This window comes from Ursus maritimus, unplaced genomic scaffold (genome assembly GCF_017311325.1).
Source record: "Ursus maritimus isolate PB19 unplaced genomic scaffold, ASM1731132v1 scaffold_4, whole genome shotgun sequence".
NCBI classification, from domain to species: Eukaryota; Metazoa; Chordata; class Mammalia; order Carnivora; family Ursidae; genus Ursus; species Ursus maritimus.
Genome location: NW_024426552.1, coordinates 4046817 through 4069133, shown reverse-complemented (window position 1 = coordinate 4069133; position 22317 = coordinate 4046817). Strand labels below are relative to the sequence as shown.

At 54.4% G+C, this 22317-nt stretch overlaps 1 protein-coding gene across 1 annotated transcript in view; it reads right to left on the bottom strand.

Moving 5' to 3' along the window:
* PRDM15 (PR/SET domain 15) overlaps positions 1–21641 on the bottom strand; it is a 67365-nt gene extending 45724 nt beyond the window's left edge. Inside the window, exons 1-5 of the mRNA XM_040621888.1 lie at positions 21575–21641; positions 6755–6858; positions 3209–3254; positions 2597–2690; positions 175–328 (exon numbers count right to left, since the gene is read on the bottom strand). Coding sequence (XP_040477822.1) covers positions 175–328; positions 2597–2690; positions 3209–3245 — 285 coding nt within the window. The 5' untranslated portion in view covers positions 3246–3254; positions 6755–6858; positions 21575–21641. The remainder of the gene's footprint in view (positions 1–174; positions 329–2596; positions 2691–3208; positions 3255–6754; positions 6859–21574) is intronic.
* Positions 21642–22317: the final 676 nt, after the last annotated feature.

Here is a 22317-nt window from a genome sequence, read left to right as displayed (position 1 = left end):
ACTGATCAGTCAGCGGAAACACGGCTCCCCTTGCACAGGGTGGGGGCGGGTCGCACCCGTCCCCAAGCCCGCACAGGCCTCAACCCGTACCTTCAGCGGAGTGCGCGGCTCCCCTAGCACGGGGTGGGGGCAGGTCGCGCCCATCCCCAAGCCCCTGCCAGCCCCGACCCGTACCTTCAGCGGAAACGCGGATTCCTTCTCCCATTTGGCCACTCTCCTCGACTCGAACGGACCAAACTGTGTTCTCTTGACGAGCTGGGTCACAGCAAACACTCCTTCGGCCCCGTCTTCCAGTCTCCTGATCTCCAGGTTGGAAGGGAGGGATGATCTAGAAATGGAACGGGAGGCCCTCAGCCCCTGAGCGTCGCTGGCGGAGGACAGCCACGTACATCGGGGAAAGATGGGTAAGATGGCCCAAAAGCTTGCTCTTGCTGAAATACCATTCCTGAGGGAAAGAGCTTCCTACTGAGGACAGAGGGGTGATGGCCCAGCGGCCAGTGCACACCCAGCTCCTCAACGGCCTGAGCCATGGGAGACAGGCCTCAACAACCTAGCACAACTCACCCAGAGCACATGGGGAGGGAGGGGCATTTACTAAAGGATGTGTTTGACATCCTCACCCAGGAGCGGGCTGCGATAGGCCAGCAGAGGTGAACGGGACCGAACTCTCACCCCCAGAGCCGCAGGGCCAGAGAGAGGGGGCGCTCCACGATGAGGCACTCTGTACAAAGTACCTAAGAAAGGGAAAAGGGCCACGGCATTCCCAGGAGCAGAAAAGGGTTTCCAGAGAGGCTGAACGGGCCAGTTCCGTAGAGGTTGCTTTTACCTAAATGATGAGAGTGTTGAGGATGGGCCACTGAAAGAGGAAGGTCCGTGGGCTGGGACCCCAGCACAAGCCAAGGCTCAGGCAAGCCCGACCCATGTCCATGAGTGTGTGGGGCACCAGGGAGCCTGGAGCGTGGCCCCCACCCAGGGCCGAGCAGAAGGCTGGGCTAAGGAGGAGGAACCCAATCACAGAGGGCTCTAGCCTCGGGACTAAGAGCTGCTACCATAGTTTCGTGGGCAACAGGCAACCAGTGAAGGTTTTGGGGGACAGCGGACGAGATTTCCGCTTCAAGCAAAAATAGTAATCTGTTTTGAGAAGATAAGTCACAGTGAGAAAAAGTTACTAAATAAATACGCTAGAAAAAGCAGTTAGGAAGCTTGTAGAAACACCAAGATAATAATGGCGCCTCCATGTGGCAGGTACTGTGTATAACATAATACTGATCACAACTCCACACGGGGTCGGCTACTCTCTCCGTTCGCCGAAGAGGCAGCGCAGGGATGGAAAACAGAACGCCTTGTCTCAGTTCAAATGGCTGCCACGTGGCTGACCCGGGCCGTGGACAGACCGTCCCTCAGAGCCCTGGCTCCAGCCCCCCAGGTGTACAGAATGGGAATGGCAGAGCCACTGAGCCTCCTCATGAGATCTGGTGTTTCTCCAGGAGCTGAGACGGCTTCGCCTGTCCACCTGCCCTCCCTGCCCCGGGTCCCACGCAGCCCACAGGGGACATCCGTCAGACGGCAGGCCCAGATTCGGTCTACGGGCAAAACCGAAGGAGCAGACCTGCAGCCTCGGCCCATCGGCTCTACCACGGCTGCCATGCTGGCCCCCAGGGACCCTGAACTAGAACGAGACTAGTTCTGGTCTCGAAACATGTCCTGGCTGATCCCAGTGGCAGGCTGCTCCGTCCACCGTGGGCCGGAAACCACGGATGCCACGCCCTCTGCAACCTGAGGACTGTCATGCTCAAAGTCCTGCCTTCTGTTTTTGCAGTTTCCTCCTGTGATATCGTGATTCATAAGAAATACGCATTTGGTCATTCAATGACCAAATACATCGCTCAGACGTAAGTGCTTCATCCCCGGTTCCCACAAACACTTCAGAGACATAACGAAGGTGACTTTTAGACCCCACCCCAGGGTGGGTGCTGGTGCCGAGAGACCAGCCACAGGAGTAGAGGGTTGGAACTTCCAGTCCCGCCCCCCCAACCCGACCTCTTGGGCGGGGAGAGGGGCTGGAGGTTGGGTCAGCCAATGCAATGACTCAGTCAGTCATGCCTACATAACAAAGGCTCCATAAAACTCAAAAGGACTGGGTGGGGAGCTTCAAGTTTGGAGAACTTTGGAGCTCTGTGCAGGCAGAGGGCAGGGAAGCTCCTCGCCCCTTCCTGGGACCTCACCCTTCACGTCTCTTCATCTGGCTGTTCATCCATATCATTTATCACATCCTTCAATAAACTGGTTAAAGTAAGTGTTTCCCAGAGTTCTGAGACAGCCTGGGGCCTGTGTCTGGCGTCTGGAGTTGGGGGTGCGGGGCGGTCTTGTAGGCCTGGGCCCTGAACCTGTGGGTTCCGACGCTGTCCCTGGGCAGATGGGGTCAGAGCTGAATCCTGCTGGTGTCTGAGGATTGCCAGGTCATGTGTGGGGAACGCCCACGTTGCAATTGGGTCCAGGGACCCTAAAAGACCTCCCCTTTCTGCAGATGTAGATTTCACATCCAGACAACCCTGTTTGACAGGAAGGACTAAAACCAGCTCAAGTAGCTACTCACCGTGCCCTGCTTAACACAAAGGAGTCTTTGACCATGACCACAGGGCCCAGCTCAGGACATTCGGAGTCATGGTACTGGCTGCAGTCCTCACACCCTGCAACAGACATGAGAGTGTCAGAGGGGACAGAGTGTTGGGAGCCCCCCCCCACAGTGCTCCCCACAAATACGAAAACAGTGCAAACACAGGATGGGGCCCCCAAGGGAAAGACCTCCCTCTGCAGCACACTTCGAAGTATGCAGTCACTCTACAGTCTACACAGAGAACAAGATCTCCCCAAGGAGGGAGAATAAATGAAAACTCCCCTATTTAACCTGTTTACCATAAATCTAACCTATCATAAATCTCCTTTAAACCCCTGGCTTACTTTTCCGAAAGCAGTGCCAGCCCCTGCAAAGTGCCCTTTGCCCAATGTTCTGAGAAAGACGATACTTTGAAAACCACGCCCCTGCAGCGCATTTCTCATGCAATAAACATGTTTCTTATGGCAAGCAGAGCCATTTCAACTTAAAAAGTAGCTTTTCTGTCAGATAAAAACAAAAGGCGGATGCGGCTTTGCTGGGACAGTAAGCGGGGTGCCGCCCGTGCTCGAGGCCAGGCCAGGGGCTACTTACAAATGAACATGATCTCCTCGCTCCCGTCTTCAGCCATTTCTGACACCTGTCAGGAAACAAGGGCCTGGTGTTCATGATGAGCTTTCTGCCAAAGCAATATTCATTTACTTATTTTTAAAAGAATGGGATTTCCTTTTTTTTAACATTTTATTTATTTGAGAGAGAGAGTGAGAGAGAGATCATGAGCAGGGGGGAGGGCTAGAGGGAGAAGCAGACTCCCCGCTGAGCAGGGAGCCTGATACGGGACTCGATCCCAGGACCGTGGGATTGTGACCTGAGCCGAAGGCAGATGCTTCACCGACTGAGCCACCAGGAGCCCCTGCCAAAGCAATTTTTAAAGACAAGTCCTGTTAAAGTTAAAGTAAAGGTTCCTTGAGCTCATGTGGGGACCTTCCATGGGGTCTTAAAGGCACCAAGCCCTGGGGTCCCCTTTTTTATGATGAGGCTGGGGGCTTTGAGCTGTTTTCTCACCTAAAATAATGTTTTTTATTAAAAGCAATTGATTCGAATGTCCTCCAGATTAGAAAGTCTTTATGAACTCAGACTTTCATCTTTTTTTATTAGCCATCGGTTTCCATTTGTAAAACAAATATGTCACCATTTTTAAAAGCCCGTTTCACACGGTCACCTCTGGTTCTCTTTCCTCCATCACTGGACTGTGAACTCCTCAAGGGCACTCGTGTCTCGTACGACCTCTGTTTTCCTTCAGTCGCTACCCTAGGCCTGACACCCAGTGCACACCCATGTCTCCTGGGGACCCGAGGAGTGCACGCCGTTGTGGAGGGGAGGGTTCCTGCTCCCCACATAAAACTCTATCAGATCAGTCACTTGTTTTGATCCTGTGAGGTTAGACCTCCCACTTGTTTGAGGGATGGTCTGGACATGCTAATTCTGGGGCCTATAACATGGAAATAAAGATGCTTACCTGATTGACAGAGCTGTACTCTGAAAACTAGAAAACGCTGATGAAAGAAAGTGAAGAGGACACAAAGAAATGGAAGGACATCCCGTGCTCATGGACTGGAAGAACACGTAGTGTTAAAGCGTCCATACTCCCCAAAGCAATCTACACATTCAGTGCAATCCCTATCAAAGTACCTGCAGCATTTTTCACAGCACTAGAACAAACAATCCTAACATTTGTATGGAACCACAAAACCCCCCAAATAGCCAAAGCAATCTTGAAAAAGAAAAACAAAACTGGAGGTACCTCAATCCCAGATTGCAAGATACACTACAAAGCTGTAGAAATCAGAACAGTACGGTACCGGCACAAAAACAGACAAACAGATCAGCGGAACAGGATAAAGAACCCAGAAATAAATCCATGATTATATAGTCAATTAATCTTCAACAAGGGCGGCAAGAATATGCAATAGGAAAAAGACAGATAGTGTTGGGAAAACTGGTCAGCTGCATGCAAAAGAAAGAAACTGGACCACTTTCTTACACCAAACACCAAAATAAACCCAAAATCGATTAAAGGCCTAAATGGGGGACCTGAAACCATAAAAATCCTGGAAGAGAACACAAGCAGTCACTTCTCTGACATTAGCCGTAGCAACATTTTTCCAGATATGTCTCCTAAAGCAAAGGACTAATAGCAAAAATGAACTATTGGGACTACATCAAAATGAAAAGCTTCTGCACAGGGAAAGAATCCATCAGCAAAACAAAAAGGCAACCTATGGAATGGGAGAAGATATTTGCAAATGATCTATCCAATAAAGGGTTAGTATCCAAAACAACTGATACAACTCAATTTCTAAAAACCCAAATAATCCAATTAAAAAATGGACAGAAGACATGAACAGACATTTGTCTAAAGAGGACACCCAGAGGCTAACAGACACCTGTGGAGCTGTTCTGTATCACTCATCATTCTCCAGGAAATCACCTCCCACCTGTCAGAACCGCTAAAATCAACAACACGAGAAACAACAGGTGTTGGCGAGAATGCAGAGAAAGGGGAGCCCTCGTGCACTGCTGGTGGGAATGCAAGCTGGTGCAGCCACTCTGGAGAACGGTATGGAGGGTCCTCAAAAAGTTAAAGATAGAATTACCATATGATCCAGTAATTCCACTACTGGGTGTTTACTCAAAGAATACGAACACACTAATTCAAAGGAATACATGCACTCCAATGTTTGTAGCGATGTTACCTACAACAGCCAAGACACGGAGCAGCCCGAGCGTCCATCAGCTGATAAATGGATAAAGAAGAGGTGATATATTATACACACGTGCACGTGCACGTGCACGCACACACGCACACACGCGCACGCACACACACATGCACACACACGCACACGCACACGCACACACGCACACGCACAGGAATATCACTCAGCCACGAAAAGAAGGAAATCTTGCCATTCGCAACAACATGGATGGGTCTAAAGAGTATAACGCTAAGTGAAATAAGTCAGAGAAAAACAAATACCACATGATTTCATTCACATGTGGAATTTAAGAAACAAAACAAAGGAACAAAGAAAAAAGGAAACAGGCCAAAACACAGATTCCTCATTACAGAGAACACACTGATGGCCACCAGAGGGGACGTGCGTAGGGGGATGGGTGAGATGGGTGATGGGGAGTCCACTTATCCTATGAGCACCGGGTGATGTATGGAAGTGCTGAGTCACTGCATCACACACCTGGAACTGACATAACCCTGTATGTCAACCATACTGGAATTAAAATAATTTTTTTAACGCTCACCTCATGTGGTTTTGGGGGGGGCATAAAGTACAATACACCCAGCATGCACTAAAAATAATAATTCCTCTTCTCCCCCACTTCCTCCGTCCCCAGTGAAGCCAAGCCCGCACAACCTTCGTGCATCTCAGCTCTTGTCGGAGCCCCTCTGTACTGCTACGTTCTTTTTTGGGCAAAGGATACAGGTTGGCTCCTCCTGCATGCTGACTTCACATGGCCTCTGTCCCACCTCTACCCCAGCGGCAGCTTGAAGAACGAAAAGCAGATGATGCAAAGTCCAAATGAAAACTCAGATCCCCGAACACATGTTCACATGAGCAGAGGGGAGAGAGTTCCAAACCTCACTGGGGAAGAGGTGGTTTAGCGACAAGGAGACAAGGCAGAGAGATGGGATTTCCAAGCTGCCTTCAAAGTACCAAGGACCGGGGCGCCTGCGTGGCATAATCAGTTAAGTGTCTGACTCCTGATTTCAGCTCAGGTCATGATCTCAGGGTCCTGGGATAGAGCCCCATGTCGGGCGTGGAGTCCGCTAAGTTTCTCTCTCCTCTCTCTCTCCCTCTGCCCTCCCCCTGACCCCTCTAAAAAAAAAAAAAGGGCCAAGGATCAATAACTAGGGTGTTTATTTTTGCAAACACAGCCCAGTATTTTCCTGGAATCCCCATTTAAGTTGAAAAATGTCCCATTGTGGCCCTAGTAGCTTTAACGTAGGGTTTCCTGGTGGATGGTACCACGGGGGTGGTCAGAGGCCAGAATGGGGACAGCATGTGGTCACTGAGCAGGAGGTGAAGAGGGACAAAGAGGCAGAAGAAACAAACACATGGACACCTGCTTTAGCGAGTTGCTGGAGCGCTCTGAGGAGCCTGAGAACCTGTCTGCCTGTGAGCCCGAATCCTTCCACCTGCCGGCACCAGCTCCCAACGGAGGAAGTCCTGAAAAGACAAGAGCAGGCTCTTTTCAATATTCATTCATTCATTCATTCATTCATTCATTCATTCATTTTAGAGGTGGGGAAGGGGCAGAGGGAGAGAGAGAATCTCAAGCAGACTCCCCGCGGAACAGGGAGCCCAACGCGTGGCTCGATCCCAGGACCCTGAGATCATGACCTGAGCTGAAGTCAGGACGTGGACTCTTCACCAACTGAGCCATCCGGGCACCCCCAGAACAGGCTCTTCAGAAGCTGCTCAATGCTGCAGGCTCGTGGCAGGCAGAACACGGGGTCCCTACAGAACCTGTCAGAACCGCAGGGTGCAGACAAGGGCAGTTGCCTCGGGCATTCCTCGCATTAGCCTGGCTAGACCCACCGAGCCCTGGGGGGGCTGCCTCTGTTCTGCACCCTCAAGGGAGGAGAAGCTGACCGTCTCCTGCCCCTTGAGTGTCCCCAAAGAAGCGGCTCCTCCAAGCCCACAGCTGGGGCAGGAAACCCGTCCGACTCGGTGTGAGGCTGGGCCACAGGAAGAAAATGGTAGTGGGCAGGGAACAACGGGGGGTTTCAGCCTTTTACTGCTAGCGTCGTCAGTACATTGCGTCCCGGGAAAGAACATCCCTTACTAGTAGCATCTGATCCCCGAGACACAGCCCTAAAATGGTTCTTAAAAGCCAAGCAAACAGATCGCAGCCACCCCTGGACAGCAAGTGAGGCCTGAAGTGAGGGGGTAGCTTGAAGTCTGCCGTCGTCGCAGAGTCCCTGTAGCGCTGATGGCCCCTCTGCACGGGCACGTCCAGTCCCCAGACATTCGTGGCACGTAAGAAATCCCAGGATGATGGACTATCAGCAGTGTTTTAGGGAAAATAACCCAAAAAGACCACAAGCATAAGATTTGGCCATTTTAACTCCCCATCCTGTGAAAAGTGACCTCATGCTAGTGGTTCTCCAAGGGTGGTCCCTGGACGAGCACCTGGGAATTTCTCTGGAATGCGAATTCTCGGGCCCCTCCCCAGACCTGCTGAAGCAGACTCTCTGGGTCCTTGCACCCACAAACCCCCAGGTTACTCTGCAGCACCCCACGTCTGAGCGCCGCCCATCTACCAGAAATGAGGACCAGACCCTTCTTGGCTTCCCTGCCAATCTGGGCCTTCCTGTGCCTCCCACATCTAAGAACACGGTTTCCGAGACCCAGGCTCATCCCGCCCCAGGGGCAACGGTCCCACAGACCCTACCTGCAGCCTCCACCACATCCCCTAACCACACCCACCTTCTCCCCCCTGGAAGGGCCTCCAGAAGGCTCTTCCTGCTCCACCCGGGCCGGCCACCCCATTTCCCACACCGCAGAGGGGGCTGCTTCTAGAACTGGAACCTAATCATACTACCTGCCAGCCGGAAAGCCGATGGCTTCCCACTGTCCCCAGGACAAAACCCAAGCCCACCAGCCTCCTCTGCCCACCTCCCCTCACTGACCCTCTCGGGCCACGATGGCCTCTTTTAGTTCCCAGAAGCACCCAGCGCCTTCCTGCCTCTGGGCCTCCCACATGCTGTTCCCTGTGCCTGGAACCTCCCCCTGCTCTGGGGCTAACACCTACTCATTCTTCACATCTTAGCTTAATTGGCACATCTCTGGGGAGGGGTTTCCTGGTCCACCTGTTCAAATTAAGGCCTTGTAACACTTTCTAAAAGCACCCTGCAATTTTCCTTCACTGCACTTTTGACCACTGTAATCACTTCTGTGTGTTATTTATCTAGTGACCCTAAAAGACCACAGGGCAAGAGCCATCGGCCTTGCTCAGCCCGCACGGGCCAGGTACCGGGCAGGGCGGCATCTACTAACAGAGCCGGCCGCTTCCCCGAGTACATCCCTGCACTCCCCCCAGCCCCCAGCTATGGACCGAGGTCCCCTCCTGGGGTATGGCCTGCCTCCCTGGAGCCCCCTGCCCTGCCCAAGTCCCGCTCGTTCAAGACAGGGCCCAGGTTCACCCTCCAGACACCTTCCTCCCTGTCCACTACTCTGCCTCCCCAAATCCCAAAACGAAGTTGACCCTTCCTATTAAACAGTTACTTCAAGTTGTCATAAATCATGGACAATGTCTATTTTTTGCTTTTGGGGTTTTTTACTGGATTTCCAACAGGAGCTTGATCTCGATCTTTCTACTCCCTTTTCAAATTCTTACATCCTTTGAATGCCACGCTCCATATACAGTAAGCCTTGATACCTTTTCACTGGACTCCTCAGTACCTCCCGATAATTAAGACTTGGTTGGAAAGTTTCAAATGCTTCATTTGCAAAACTGAGGCCAGAAACTTCAGAAGTTTGGGTAGATTAGCAGTAAGACTGGAAAGAGACCCCCCACATTCCCATCAAAAGTGACTGTAAATGCCTCTCTCTCTTCCTCAGTGTTCACAGAGCACCTGCTCGGGGCAAGGCTCTGCCATTGTGGGCCCAGAACTCAAGGCCCACCTGTGCAGTCGCCCCCACACAGGCCAGGCCCGGCAAGCCCTCCTCCTGGGCGCCCTCCGGGGGTGGCCACACGGGCCTGGCCTTGCTGTCCCGGGGCTCCTGCCTTCCCTCCCTGGACACTGAGCCTTTTGAAGGTTTCCAGCTACACATACTTGAAAGAAAGCTCGAACAGTAAAATCTATTAGTGAAGAAAGCATGTAAATGGATGATGCTATCACAGGAAATGGCAGCTTTTCAGGAAAGTGGCTGGTGCCCGTGACAGCATTTCATCGGCTCACAGAAGGCAACGTCCCTCTCTTGCCCCGGGATGCACAGGCACCCACCATCGCCACGTTGTGAAGGTCTGCCTTACTTGGGGCAGTAGAAAAGTATAAGCCCTCTCCCCTTCCACAAACTACGACAGGGCAGGGGCACCCCAGAACCTGCTGGAAAGGAACTTGGAAGGGCTGGTGTGTGGGATCCAGATTTGGCCAAATAGATCCTCGCCCTCCACTTCCTGGAAGAGGGCCTCCATTCCCCAGGGCAACCTTACGCACTCCTTTCTCGGTACAAAGGGGGAAAGGTCTGAGCAAGGTGCACCAGCTGCCCCTGTGGTTACCAGGCAGGGCCACCCCACCAGGGTCAATCACAAGGTCACAGATTTTATGGGGTCTAGGCATGGCCGCAGGAGAGTGCCAAGCCATCCACGTGTCTCCCGTGATGGCCATGGGTCCCCTGCTGTGCCCGAGCCTGGCCGCCTTGTGCAGGTGGTGAAGAACCAGGGTTCATTTCTATGGCTACAGACGTTCGTCAGCCCAAACTCTGAGATGCGGGGAAGACATCCCACCACCACCCTCACTCAGAAAGCCCAGACACCTCATTGGACTATTCTGAGTTTTGCAGGAAACTTCTAGAAAAACACAGTGTGGGTCTACAGAACACCAGCCATTCAGAGGCTTCTGCAACCCGCCACCAGTCCAACACCGACCTGGAGAGGAGCGAGGCAGCACAGACCACACACGCCAAACCTCCTCCGGAACGCAGGTCTGCGTAAAGGGGCCCGGAGCAGGAAAGAAGCCAGTAGAGCCCCTACGTACCCTCGGCAGAGCGTACGGACGGTTTTTATGAAGACTACTTCACGTGAGGTTGACCACCGGAGGTCCAGCACGCAGGGGGAGCCCCCCAGAACTCGTCCTTCTGTGTCTGGTCCGTGGCACTCAGCACGGTGTCCGCCAGGCTCCCCGACGTGCAGCAGGGCTCAGAAGGCCCTTCCTGCTGCAGCCGGGACGCCCCTCCCCCGACGGCCAGGCCGCGCCGCGCAGGGCCATGCATCCGCCCGCGGGCACTTGGGCTGTTTCCACCCCTCGGCTGTGAATGCGGGGGCACAAGCATCTCTTCGAGGCCCTGCTTCCACTTCTTTGGGTGCAGACACAGAGCTGGAACTCCGGACCGCAGGGGAACTCTGTTTCACCGTCTGAGGAGTCGCCACACTGGAACCACGGCGGCCGGGAGACCTTCCACTCCCGCCGACGGTGCCCGAGGCTTCCAACTGCCCCGCATCCTCCCAACACCCCCTATCTTGTTCATTTGCGTTTATCGTCGCCATCCTAGCGGACAGGAGGTGGGAAAAAGATGATCTTTTAACGTGACCTGCAAAAGCACTGATTTAGAAAAAGCAGCCCGGGTTGAAACATTGCAAAGCGAACACATCACAATCTTAAAACACAGGCTGCTAAAAATAACTCGGAGAGAGAGGCGTTTTCAGAGAGGCTGGTGACGCAAGTGTGAAATGAAGATTATGTCTCGTTTCTTGGCCTGGCTGGGCCTTCCCTGCCCCTCCCGGGACCATCTATGTGACAGGGGACGGATCTGGGAGCAAGGTGATGGCGTCCTGTGAGTCTGTTCCTGGCTGGGACGATTTACCAGATTCACCTCCGCAGCGCCCTCCAACACAAGTCTCCAGTGAGCCACACACGCAATGTTCTGGGAGCTGTTTGTGTTACATTTTGAAATAATTATAGAATCACAGGAAATTTCCAAAAGAGCACACAGAGGCCCCAAATACCCTTCACTCAGTCTTCCCCGACGGCCGTGTCTTATGTAACTATGGATAACATCACAGCTCCCACGTGGCCACGGCATAGTACCAACACCATGAAGGTGACCTGGGCGCGGTGTGTGTCCGTGTCGCTCCGTGTCCTGCTATCACAGCTGCAGATCTGTGGAGCCTCTTCCACAACCCAGATGCAGGAGGACTGTTCCATTCTGGAGAAGACCTCACTGCTGCGCCCCCTCTACGGTCACACCCCCTCCCGCCCTGCCACCCCAACCCCTGCTAACCACGAGGCCAGTCTCCATCTCTGACATGCTGTCGTTTCAAGAACGTCGTATAGTGGAATCGTACACGATGGGACCTTTGGAGACTGGCTTTTTTTCACTCAGCAAAATGCCCCTGAGGTCTGTTCAGGTTGTCACACGGATCCCGGACATCCCTGTTCAGTCCTGAGTTACTCCGCCGTGTGAGCACGATACAGTCAGCTGAACCGTTCACTCGCTGAGGGACACCTGGGCTTCCCCCGACTTGGGCTTTTACACATAAAGCCGCTATGAGCAATTGTGCACAGGCTTTCTGTGGTCACGACTGTCACTTCTCTGGGATACATGCCTCGAAGTGCAAGGGGTCAGCCTGGGTCGCTGACAAGTGCAGGCTTTGTTGACTAAGAAGCTGTCACAGTGTGTGAGAGGCCGGCAGTCTGCGTCCTCGCCAGCATCCGGGGTTGTCACCAAGTCTGACTGTAGCCGCTCGCACAGAGGGACCCTGGCATCACACTGTGGCTCCACGTCGCACGTCCCTGACGGCTAATGATACTGGACAGCTTCTCGTGTACCGGTCTGCTATCTGTAAACCCTCATTAGTAGTGTCCCCTCGCGTCCTTTGCCCATTTTCTCAGACCGTCTGGGTTTTTTCTTCCCTCTTGTATTTTGAAGGTTGCCACATATCTAGATCCTTCGTCGGAAACGTGGCTCCCAAGCATTTCCTCCCACCCTACAGCAACAGCACTGCTTTGCATCCTCCCTACGGGGTCTTTGCAGAACGGAGGTTTTTAATTTGATAGAGTCCCACTCACTGATTTTCCTTTCTATGGATTATGCTTTTGGTGTCCTGTCTACGACCCATGCATAAGCCCTGGCTCCCCAAATTTCCTCCTAGCTTCCTTAGGAGAGTCTTACAGTTTTACACGTTAAAGGACATTCTCCCATTTGAATTAATGTTTGTATAAGATGTGGGGTCGAGGTTATTCTGCCTACAGATGAACAACTGGGTCAGCACCGCTGAAATGCTTCGCGCCTCTGCCCAAAACCAGCTGGCTCTCTCTGTGTGGCTCTATGTCTGGTTCTTTCTTCTGTTCCAACGCCCGCTGTGTCCATCCCCGGCCAGCACCACATTCGGTGGACAGCACTCACTACTGTCTTAAGTACCACAGTTTTGGAATAAGTCTTACATCAAGGTGGAGTGTTTCCTCACACTTTATTCTTCTTCTTCAAAATGGGTTAAGCCATACTCATTCCTTGACTTTCTATACAAATTTTTAGAACAATCTTGCCTTCATCGATATGAAATCTTGCTGGAATTCACACATGTAATTTTGGTAATGTTTTAGTTAACAGAATATACCCAAAATATTATCATTTCAACATGTAATTAATATAAGAATAATTAACGAACTTTGTCATATGTATCAGATCAGCCATATCAAGTGTTCAGTCCTGGTCTAGAGGCTCAGGGAAGGTTTTTTAAGCAAGAAGGACATTTTCCCACTGGGTACATGTGCCGTGAAAATATTAAAAGCATTAAGGGAAAAATCACGAAAAGGAAAGAGCAAACAAGCAAGAGCTATCTTGACAAACGTGTGCTGTGGAACATTCCTGAAAGATGGTCTGTTGGGGGGGGACAGGCCCCAGGGAAGCAGCAGGTGGATAGAGAGGAATTTTGTGGCCAGTAAATTTGTGAGACATTGCAGAGTCCCATTCTGGAGTCCTGATTCACAATGGCCCCGAGAAGTCCTGCAATAAAAATCTGTTGGAATGTGTTTAGCCCAGCAGTGTCTGATCTTATTTGGGCAAGAACATTTCTGCACACACTGCTTCACACACTAGAGACCCTCAGTCCAGAGCACAGACAGGGTGCGTCCATGCAAGGAAAGGGCCTGGTCCTGCTGTAGGGCACAGGCACCAGGGACCAGGGTGTGAGCCTGGCTCTGCCGTGTTCTGTATGTTAGACACTTCCGTGTGAGTTATTTCCTCTCCGTGGGCCTCAGTTTCCTCATTCGCACAATGAGTCCCCTTCCAGCCTGCACAGGTATGGTTTTGAAATTCTAGCTCATTGATACAACCCCATAAAACAGTGGCTCCCTAGCACTTTCCATGGCACAACTCTCACCCCCTATGACTCTGCCGTGTATCTATTTTTCAGAAACAAGCCTTCAGTGTCAGAGAGAAGCAGCACGACACAGGAATCATGCCTGGTTGCTTAGTGCAAACCCATGAACTTGGCATTGACAATTCTGTAAACTGGTTATAATCTTCAGTTCTTCCTAATCTTATCTCCCATCATACGTGACTCTCTGCTCCAGCCCAATGAAGTAATCTCCCACGCCCCAGACTTTTCATTTCTGGACCTTTCTGAGCCTCCCTTACCCACGTTCCCGCCAGCCCCACCGCCTCGCCTGGCCTCTGCCTCGTGCGGGGGCATCTCCCCCTCTCTCCCACACGGCCTGCGTGCTTTCTCCATTTGTAAAGCCCCAGGCTGCCACTGTTCATGCCCACACCCTTTCTCCCTGCCACAGTGAGGCCACCATGAGGACGGAGTTTGAGTGTGACGGGCCACTGCATGGCCGTGCCCGGCCCGGGCCTTAGTGACCATTTGAGGAACACTTCATTGCCTAGAGACTAATTTCCAAGAACCGCTTCACCCACGCTACTGGTTCCCACTCCAGAATCTGCAGGCTGATAGCGGCTCTTGAAAGCAGACGTGGGAAGCCCAGAGCCTCTCTGCGTGTCTGAGCGGGATGGACATGGAACATGGGCCTCTGCTGTGGCCACATGGCCTTGCCAGCAGCTTTCTCACTGCAGGATGGCCCCAGCTCCCCAGCTGGTACCGTGTTTCCAGACCCGGGACCTGGGACGTGGGGACAGGAGGCCCCTGGGCGGTGGGGCACATACCACCTGACCCGCAGGATGAAAACTGTCTTGGGCCAGCTCAAGCCACCTCTCAGGGCAGGGCCCTTGGATGACAGCGCAGCAGGACCTCCTGTTCCCATGTCTTTCTCTTCTTCTCATCCATCAAAGTGAACAGCTACGGGGCACCCGGGCGGGGCAGGCCAGCGCCCGACTCTCGATTTCGGCTCAGGGCCTGATCTCAGGTCATGGGATTGAGCCCCGCGTCAGTCTTCGTGCTCAGCTGGGAATCTGCTAGAGATTCTGTCTCCCTCTGCCCCTCCCCCTGCTCAATTGCTCTTTCTCTCGAATAAATAAATAATTCCTTAAAAAAAAAAATAAAGGTGAACGGCTACTAACCATATACGCACTGTGGAGGCCAAAAGGCCTCTGGAAGGAAACCACTGCCCCGGTTTCTGATCGCGCCTCCCCAGCGGGGCTCTCTCCTGTCTGTCTTTCTGCCACGTCTGCTTCCACATCTGGAAAGGACAGGCCTCCGCTGAGGCCCCTGACGGCTCACCTCTGGGGGCTGCACCCTCAGTTCTCACCGCAGCCGACGAACAGGGAGCATCCCCACTCTCCCCCCGCCAGCTTCCCCGACATCGTCTTCGTTAAATCGGTGTTTGTAATATTAGGACTCTGAAAACACTCTTGACTGCTTGCTCAAACAAATTGATTAATTCATTTCCGGTACGCCGTTTAAAGGTAATGACCTATTTTTTCACACGTTCTTAGTTCTTACCATTTGTAGGTACCGTTTCGCTGCACGTGTGTGTCAGATTTTGTTGTGTGGCTCTGTGCAGGTCACGCTGCTTGTGTGTAGATTTGCTGTATTGTTTCACATAGGTTTTGTGTTGTTTCTGTGCGGCTCCTGTTGTGTGTTGTCTGCGGAGACCTTGTGTTTGTAGATTCTGTGTATTGTTGTTTCACGTCACTCTTGTGCCGTGTGCAGATTTTGTCGTATGTGCTGGTGTGCAGACCTTGCGTACAGTCTGTGTGTGGCTTCTGCCGCGGGAGGTTTGGCGGGGTGCGTGTGTGTGTGCAGACGCTGCTGGGGGCGGAGGTGGCAGCACTGGGGCCAGGTGCCCATGGCTACGCCTCCCCGCGTCCTGCAACCGCGCCGCGCCTCCTCACAGTGTCAGTTTGTCTGCCCTGGGTCAAGCCATCACCAGGGTGCAGGGGGCCCACCGCGCTCCCGAGCGTACCTTGGAGGCCGGACACAGGCTGGGGCTGGGCCCGTGCTTCCCCGGCGCCCGGACTCGGTTAGTGAGCCGCTCTGGACTCCTGAGTGTCCTTGCCTCCATCCTCGGGGTCACTCTCTCAATCTAGGGGCACATTTCCCAGTGGTTTCCTTGCACGGGTGTGTGGGAGGCACATCTTTTGGGAAGACTTGCCACATTTGCAGACGTCTTCATTCGTGTCTCCCACGAAAGCTGGTTCACTCAGACCAGGAAGGCATGATGCCACGGTCCTCCCGCGTCCCGCAAGCAGGGGAAGGCTGACACCATGCCCGCCGGCCAGCCTCTGCATGGGATCCCTGCCCCCAGAAGCTTTCAGACCTTCTGTCTCACTCCACTGCCCTCATGTGTCCCAGTCTGCTTCGGGACTGAGCGCTGGTGGGGGACCCCCTCAGCCTGCAGATTTTCTTGTGTTACTTCTTTTATAGTTTCTCCTGTTTCCTCTTCCTGAACCCCTTCATCTCATCAGAGACAACGTCTATATCTCTGACATGTACGTCTGGTTCTTTAAGAGGATTTCTGAGCAATGAGCGGAGAGAGAGGTCTGCACTCCGCCTCCCTGAAAATGCAAACCGAGGTAGCATGGCCTTTCTCGTGCAGAATAGAGCCCCACGTGACAGCTGTCTTTCTGCACACACACATTTCTATATGGGAGGCTGACATTTTCAAACCAGGCCCCCTTGGGAGCTTTGGTGATGAAAAGACCCTCATGCGTTCTTAGCAGAAGGTGGGGGAGCTCCGTGGACACAATGCAAAGTGGTGCAGGACAGAGTTCAGGGAAGTCAGGCGTGCCGGGGAGAGGGGCCCCGAGGGACGAGCAGAGACTGAGAACGCAGAATCAATTAACAGGACAGAAGCTGCCAGCTCAGAACAAGGACTCCATCAATTTCTGGACTGACGTGTTGTTAAAATCACACCTATGTTTTGGGCCACAATCAAAGGCAAATGTACTATAACTGATCAGCACATTCATTTTTAGCCTTACACAAGGCGAAACGCGTGCATCGCTCCTTCTCTAAGGCTCCTTGTCCTGCAGGGACAGGCTCTCCTCCCCGGAGCGCGAGCAGGAAGTACAGTCCTGCCCGAGCATCATCCCCGCGCGGACCATGATGTAAAGACAGCCGAGTCTCGAAGAGTGTGCCTCCAGCTGCATTAAGGGCAGGAGGCCGTTGGGCGGCGGCGTTCTGCGGACGTGTGCGATCCACCAAGGCTCACGGCTATAAGCTGGACATGCGGATCATGCTAGACACCAAGAACGAGCCAAACGGAGCCAGTAACCCATGGGACAGACCAGGCAAAGAAAGGCATCATCTCTGAGAAACCCAAGATTCAATTTTGTGTGAGTTTGTGAAACTCCGATCCTGCAGGCTCGGGAAGGCTCGGGGGAGGGTCTAGAGTTAGATTTCTGTGCATTTCAGAAGGGCCCCCACTGTGACCGAGAGCTGCCCCCCTGCGCCACTCCAAGGGCTCAACACCCCAAATTATCCATGGCCAGCTTCCAGCTTCCATGACCCCTTCTTGTTTCCTGTTCCAGAAACTCTCTCCCTCCATCTGTCAAACTCCTACCCAGTCTTGGGCACCTCATCCAATGCCCGCCCCCTCCGCAGGGCCCTCCTGGCCACACCAGTCCTGCCGGACAGCCCGCCACGCCCACTTTTCCCTGGGAGACCCAGGCCACCTGCACCCTCCTCAGTACACACCTCTCTCTGCAAGTTTCGGCCCTGGAAGGTTCACAGCAGCCTCAACCAGAGCTCACTCATTAAAACAAAAATGTTTTCCTTACATCACCTCCCCCATGGCTCTAAAGCCCCATTTCTGTTTCTTTCTATTGCGAAACTCCTGGGAAGAACTCTGTTGGCTTCCTCACCTCCTGTTCGCTCTTGAAAGGGAGGATTCGCTCCCATGGCTCCATCCAAGCGAGCCCATCAGCCCCAGCGCCTTTGTCTTAACGAGTCAGCCCTCCATCAGCGCTAGGCATGGGGGGGGTGGTCTGCAGGCAGCCCTCACGCCCTCCCTCTGGAAACTCCCAGTCTTCCTTAGTCTCTCTGGGGGCGCCTTCCTGTCTCCTGTCCAAAGCTGCCCCCGGTGTTGGTGGTGGTGGGGGTAACCCAGGCTGCCCCTGGGTCCTCTCTCCCTCCAGACCCAGCACCTGCTCCCGTGTCACCTCCCATGCCCGTGTCCCCAGTCCAGCCCTTAGTCCAGCCCTCCGCCCCTGACCCCACCTGACACCTGGTTCCAGGCACCAGTGACCTCTTTGCTGACATTTCCTGCACTGGAGCTGACAGCTTAAACTGCTCGTCCCTAGTTTTAACAGCTGCAAGGGACATAATTTCCAGCATATTATAAATATTGGCTTCTTAAAATAAAACCGTTAGGTCACTCTTCTAAACATGACTATTGGAATCAAGCACAACAGTGTGACATCTACTGCCATCTGTTTACGAAGCACAGGCACGAGCTTTCCCTCCACCGTCAGGAAGTTCACGGCCCTTCTTTGTCTGGGATCTGCATCCCCCTCCCTGCAGACACTAAACCCACTGCTCCGTGCTCTTGCCTGAAATGACGCTAGTGCCCACCCTGCAAATACGCACATCAATTTATGCACATCAGTCAAATCCGTCTTGATTTTCTAGGACCAGAGCGTGTGATCGCTTCTTCCGGGTTGAGTTAGCACTGCAGTAACTGGAACCCCACTGATCCGAACAAAACGACAGCACACATTTCGATAAACAGTCACCCAACATAGAAGCCATGCCTGATGAAGCAGAGAGGCCTTTCCCCAGCCGGTTCACCTGTCACGGACACACGCTCACATCTGTTCCTACTCTTCGTTTCTGTCAATGTGAGTGCAAGGAGCCTCACTCCACACATGGGTAACCGGGAGCGAGCAGCTCCTTACTGCAGTGTCTCTCTCATGCAGCCACTCATCGGTGACCACCATGACCGCCCAGGGTCCCCACCTCCTCCGTCGGCACAAGGACACCTTCCGTCTGCCGAAAGCCTGAGGTCTCTGACCCACAGCGAAGCCACTCCCCCGACACCCACATAGCTGTTGGATCCTGAGGTTTCTGTACCCTAGGGCCACGGCCCACCCCAGGACTGGGGGTGGGGGTTGCTCTCTCCTGGACTCCGAGAGAAACGACCCTTTCTCAGGATCAGAGTGTGCAGCAAGGCGAGGATGCAGACTCTAGGCCCTGAGCAAGGGTTTCTCCCACTGCAGAGCGGCAGTTTAAAGACGCCACTGTCTGCAGGGCCCTGATTGCCCTTGATCACCACCCCCTCCTCCACAGTCTCCCTCAACCTGTCACCTGCACCTCAATAAATGGCACCTCCACTCACCCACCACACATTCCCCAACCAAACCTGCAGCAAGGCCTCCTGGCTCTGGAAATACCCTTTGTCCTGGTTCCTCCTTTGCCTCCTGCCTCCACCCTGTTTGCAATGGAATCTTGTCAGGCCCGGATTCCCCACATGGCAAGCATGGGGTCATCTCTAAAATGACACAGATCTTGTCCCAGCCTAGCCCAAAGCCCTCCGTGGCACCCACTGGGCAGCAGGATGCCCTCTGAATGGCTGACAGCCTGTGTGGCCCTCCTGGGCTTTCTCCCCTCGGTCACACCGCCTTGCTCATCCTTGGGCACACAAAGCGTGTTCCACACAAGGCCTCTGCACCTGCCACTCCTCTACCCCTGCCACTCTCACCCTGGACGTCCAGGAGCACCTCACGGCACTGGCTGCAGCCCAAATGTCCCCCGCTCAGACTGCCTGTGTGTCCACCCCTACCCATGCCCCCACCTGCTTCCTGTTCCCCTACTTGCTCTAACCGTGGTCCACCTAACCGAGTTTTACTGTTTCTGGTCAATGCCTCCCTCCCTTCCTTCAGAACATCGGATCCAAAAGGCAGGGCTTTCTCTCTCTCCTGTTCTCTGCAGTGCCCAGCACATGATAGGCCCACACTCAATAAATATTTGTGGAATGAATGGCCAAAGGGATGAAAACGCACACCCGTGAACTGTTTGAGGTGAGCTGGGACTGTACCACCCACCCCTTACAAGTGTGACAAGAAGACTGAGAAAGCACATAAGTCGTCACTGAACAAACTTAGCCTCTGAAATCATGTGTGTATCAGAAACGTACCTTAAATCTCCCTTAAGTCTGCAAAATGGGAGGAGTGTTCTTTTACTGGTTTTCTCCCCAGATAATGATATCAAAAGAATGATAATGAGAGGTTTATCTGAGGCAAACAGAGTTCTTTCTCAACTATAATTACTCTAAGGAAAGGTATTAGGCTTGTAATTGGGGTTGATTTTTTAATTTATTTATTTGTCTTCTGGGAAAAAATAACCGTCCTTTCTGCTTCCAAAATAGAACATAACATTATATTCTCTGTTGGGAACTTTTTTTGCACAAGTATGAATCAAAGATGTCAACAGGGAAAACTCTATAAAGGAGAAATTTTGCTGGTTTTCCCTTTCGGAATCCAAACTACAGCTCTACATGGTAACTATTCACCATAAGGCAGTGATGTCAAGGAAATTCAGAGAGGCTGCGTGGAGCAGTGAAAACATGGAGGATGGGAGAAGGTACAGCTCTGAAACAAAATATCATGGTGTGCTGTGCTGGGGCGTCTCACTTGTCAACACAGCGTCTACCTCCTTGCACCCTCTGGGACCCGTCTCTCCTCACTGCCTTCTAAGGTTTATCACAAAACCAGATGCTTCCTTACTTTTCATCCTCAAAAATATCTCTGGGAACCAAGCTGGGTTCTCCGAATTTTTCTGGTGAATCCGGATTTTATGAAGTGGCTTAAGCAAAGGTGGTTTTGTGTTGGCAGCGTTCAATACATACAGGGTCCGCGAGTCTCTGATGTCACGCTTGTTTCTACCATTTTAACTTACCCTTTGGTGGGGGGGGAGAGTTAGGGCAATTTCTGAGCATTTGCGGGGAAAAACCCCATCCCCTGCTTCAGGAGCTTAATAAAGGTGAACCCATAACTCTATCAAGTAGGTCGATTTTCCACAGTGAGTTTACTCTTGTCTTCCAAACCCGACCCTCACCGCGCACACCTGTCCCTCTCGCCAGAGGCCACATGGCCAGCGTCTCCACCTGTGCGCCGGGCCGGGCCTCACCAGGGCGGCCGGCGAACCCCTTCCCGGCACAGCCGGCCACCCCATGTCACCTGTCTACGGACTTCACTCCCTTCCCTCGGCCGCCCAAGGGTTTACAGAAACGGGGCGAGGGCGGAGTGCTCTGGGGGGGCCTAGGGAGCCCCATTGCCTGGACTGCCCGGTCTGCCTTCCTAACCGCCGGGACGGAGGTCAGGGACCCTCCCCGAGCGCCCCCGGGGGCCGTGCCGGACGACGGGGGACAGTGATATCACGCCCGGCCGTCGGCGGCGAAGGCGCCCGGGGGCGGGGACCGCGGGCCGGGGCCGGGGGCGGAGGAGCCCCCGCGCCGCACCCACGGGCGAGCGCGGCCCCGCGGCCCCGCGAGCCCCGCGCCCCGCCGGCGGGCGGTGGGCGGCGGGCGGCGGGCAAGGCAGGCCCGAGCGCGCGGGCCGCGGGCGGCGGGCGGGCGGCGCGCAGGAGCGATCCCGGAGCAGCTCCGGGAAATCCAGCCGGAGTTTTGACTCCGATCGCCCACGGAGCCGCAGCCGGCGAATGTAACAAAGAACAGTCGGCATGGCGGCTGGACCGGGGCAGGCGGCGGGCGGGCGGGGCCGGGCGGCGGGCCGGGCGCGGGGCGCGGGGCGCGGGCGCGGGCCGGGCCGAGGCCGGGGCGGCGCGCGGGGGCGGCGGCGGGCGCGGGGCCCCGGGCTTTACCTGCCTGTGGAATGTGCAGAGCGGGCTCGGATCCGGACTCCGGGTTGCGATCCGCTCCGGAAACTGCGCAGCACCGGAAGCCGGGGGGCGGCGGCGGGGCATTGTGGGAGTTGTAGTCCGCGGAGGAGGCGCCGGCGCGGGCTGCTCGGACTGGGGGCCGACGGAGAGCGGGAGGCTGGGACTGGGAGCCGCGGGACGCGGACGGTGTGGCCGACAGCAGCAAGCGGGTCGCAGGCGGTGTGGACAGGTAGTGGGAAAGCGGACCGCGAGAACCGGGGAGTGGGAGAGCGGGTGGTGTGAACCCGGGAGCGGGCGGCGTGCGCGGCAGCGGCGAGGCGCGGGCGGCGTGGACCCCCAGCAGCAAGCAGGTCGCAGGCGATGTGGACGGGGAGTGGGAAAGGCCGCGCGGACGGGGCAGTGGGAGAGCGGATAGCGTGGACCCTGGAGCGGGAGGCGTGCATGGGGAGCGGCGAGGCGCGGGCGGCGTGGATCTGCAGCCAGCAGGTCGCAGGCGGTGTGGACCGGGAGTGGGAAAGCGGGTCGCGCGAACGGGAGAGTGGGAGAGCGGGTGCTGCGGATCCGGGAGCGGGCGTCATGGACAAGAGAGCTGCGAGGCGTGGTTGGGGGTGCGGAAGGCAAGGGCAATGTGGACAGAGAGAGGCAGGGAGCGGGTGGTGTAGACCGAGAGTGGGTGGTGTGGAACCGGGAGCGGGTGATGTGGATCGGATAGTGGGAAAGCGGGC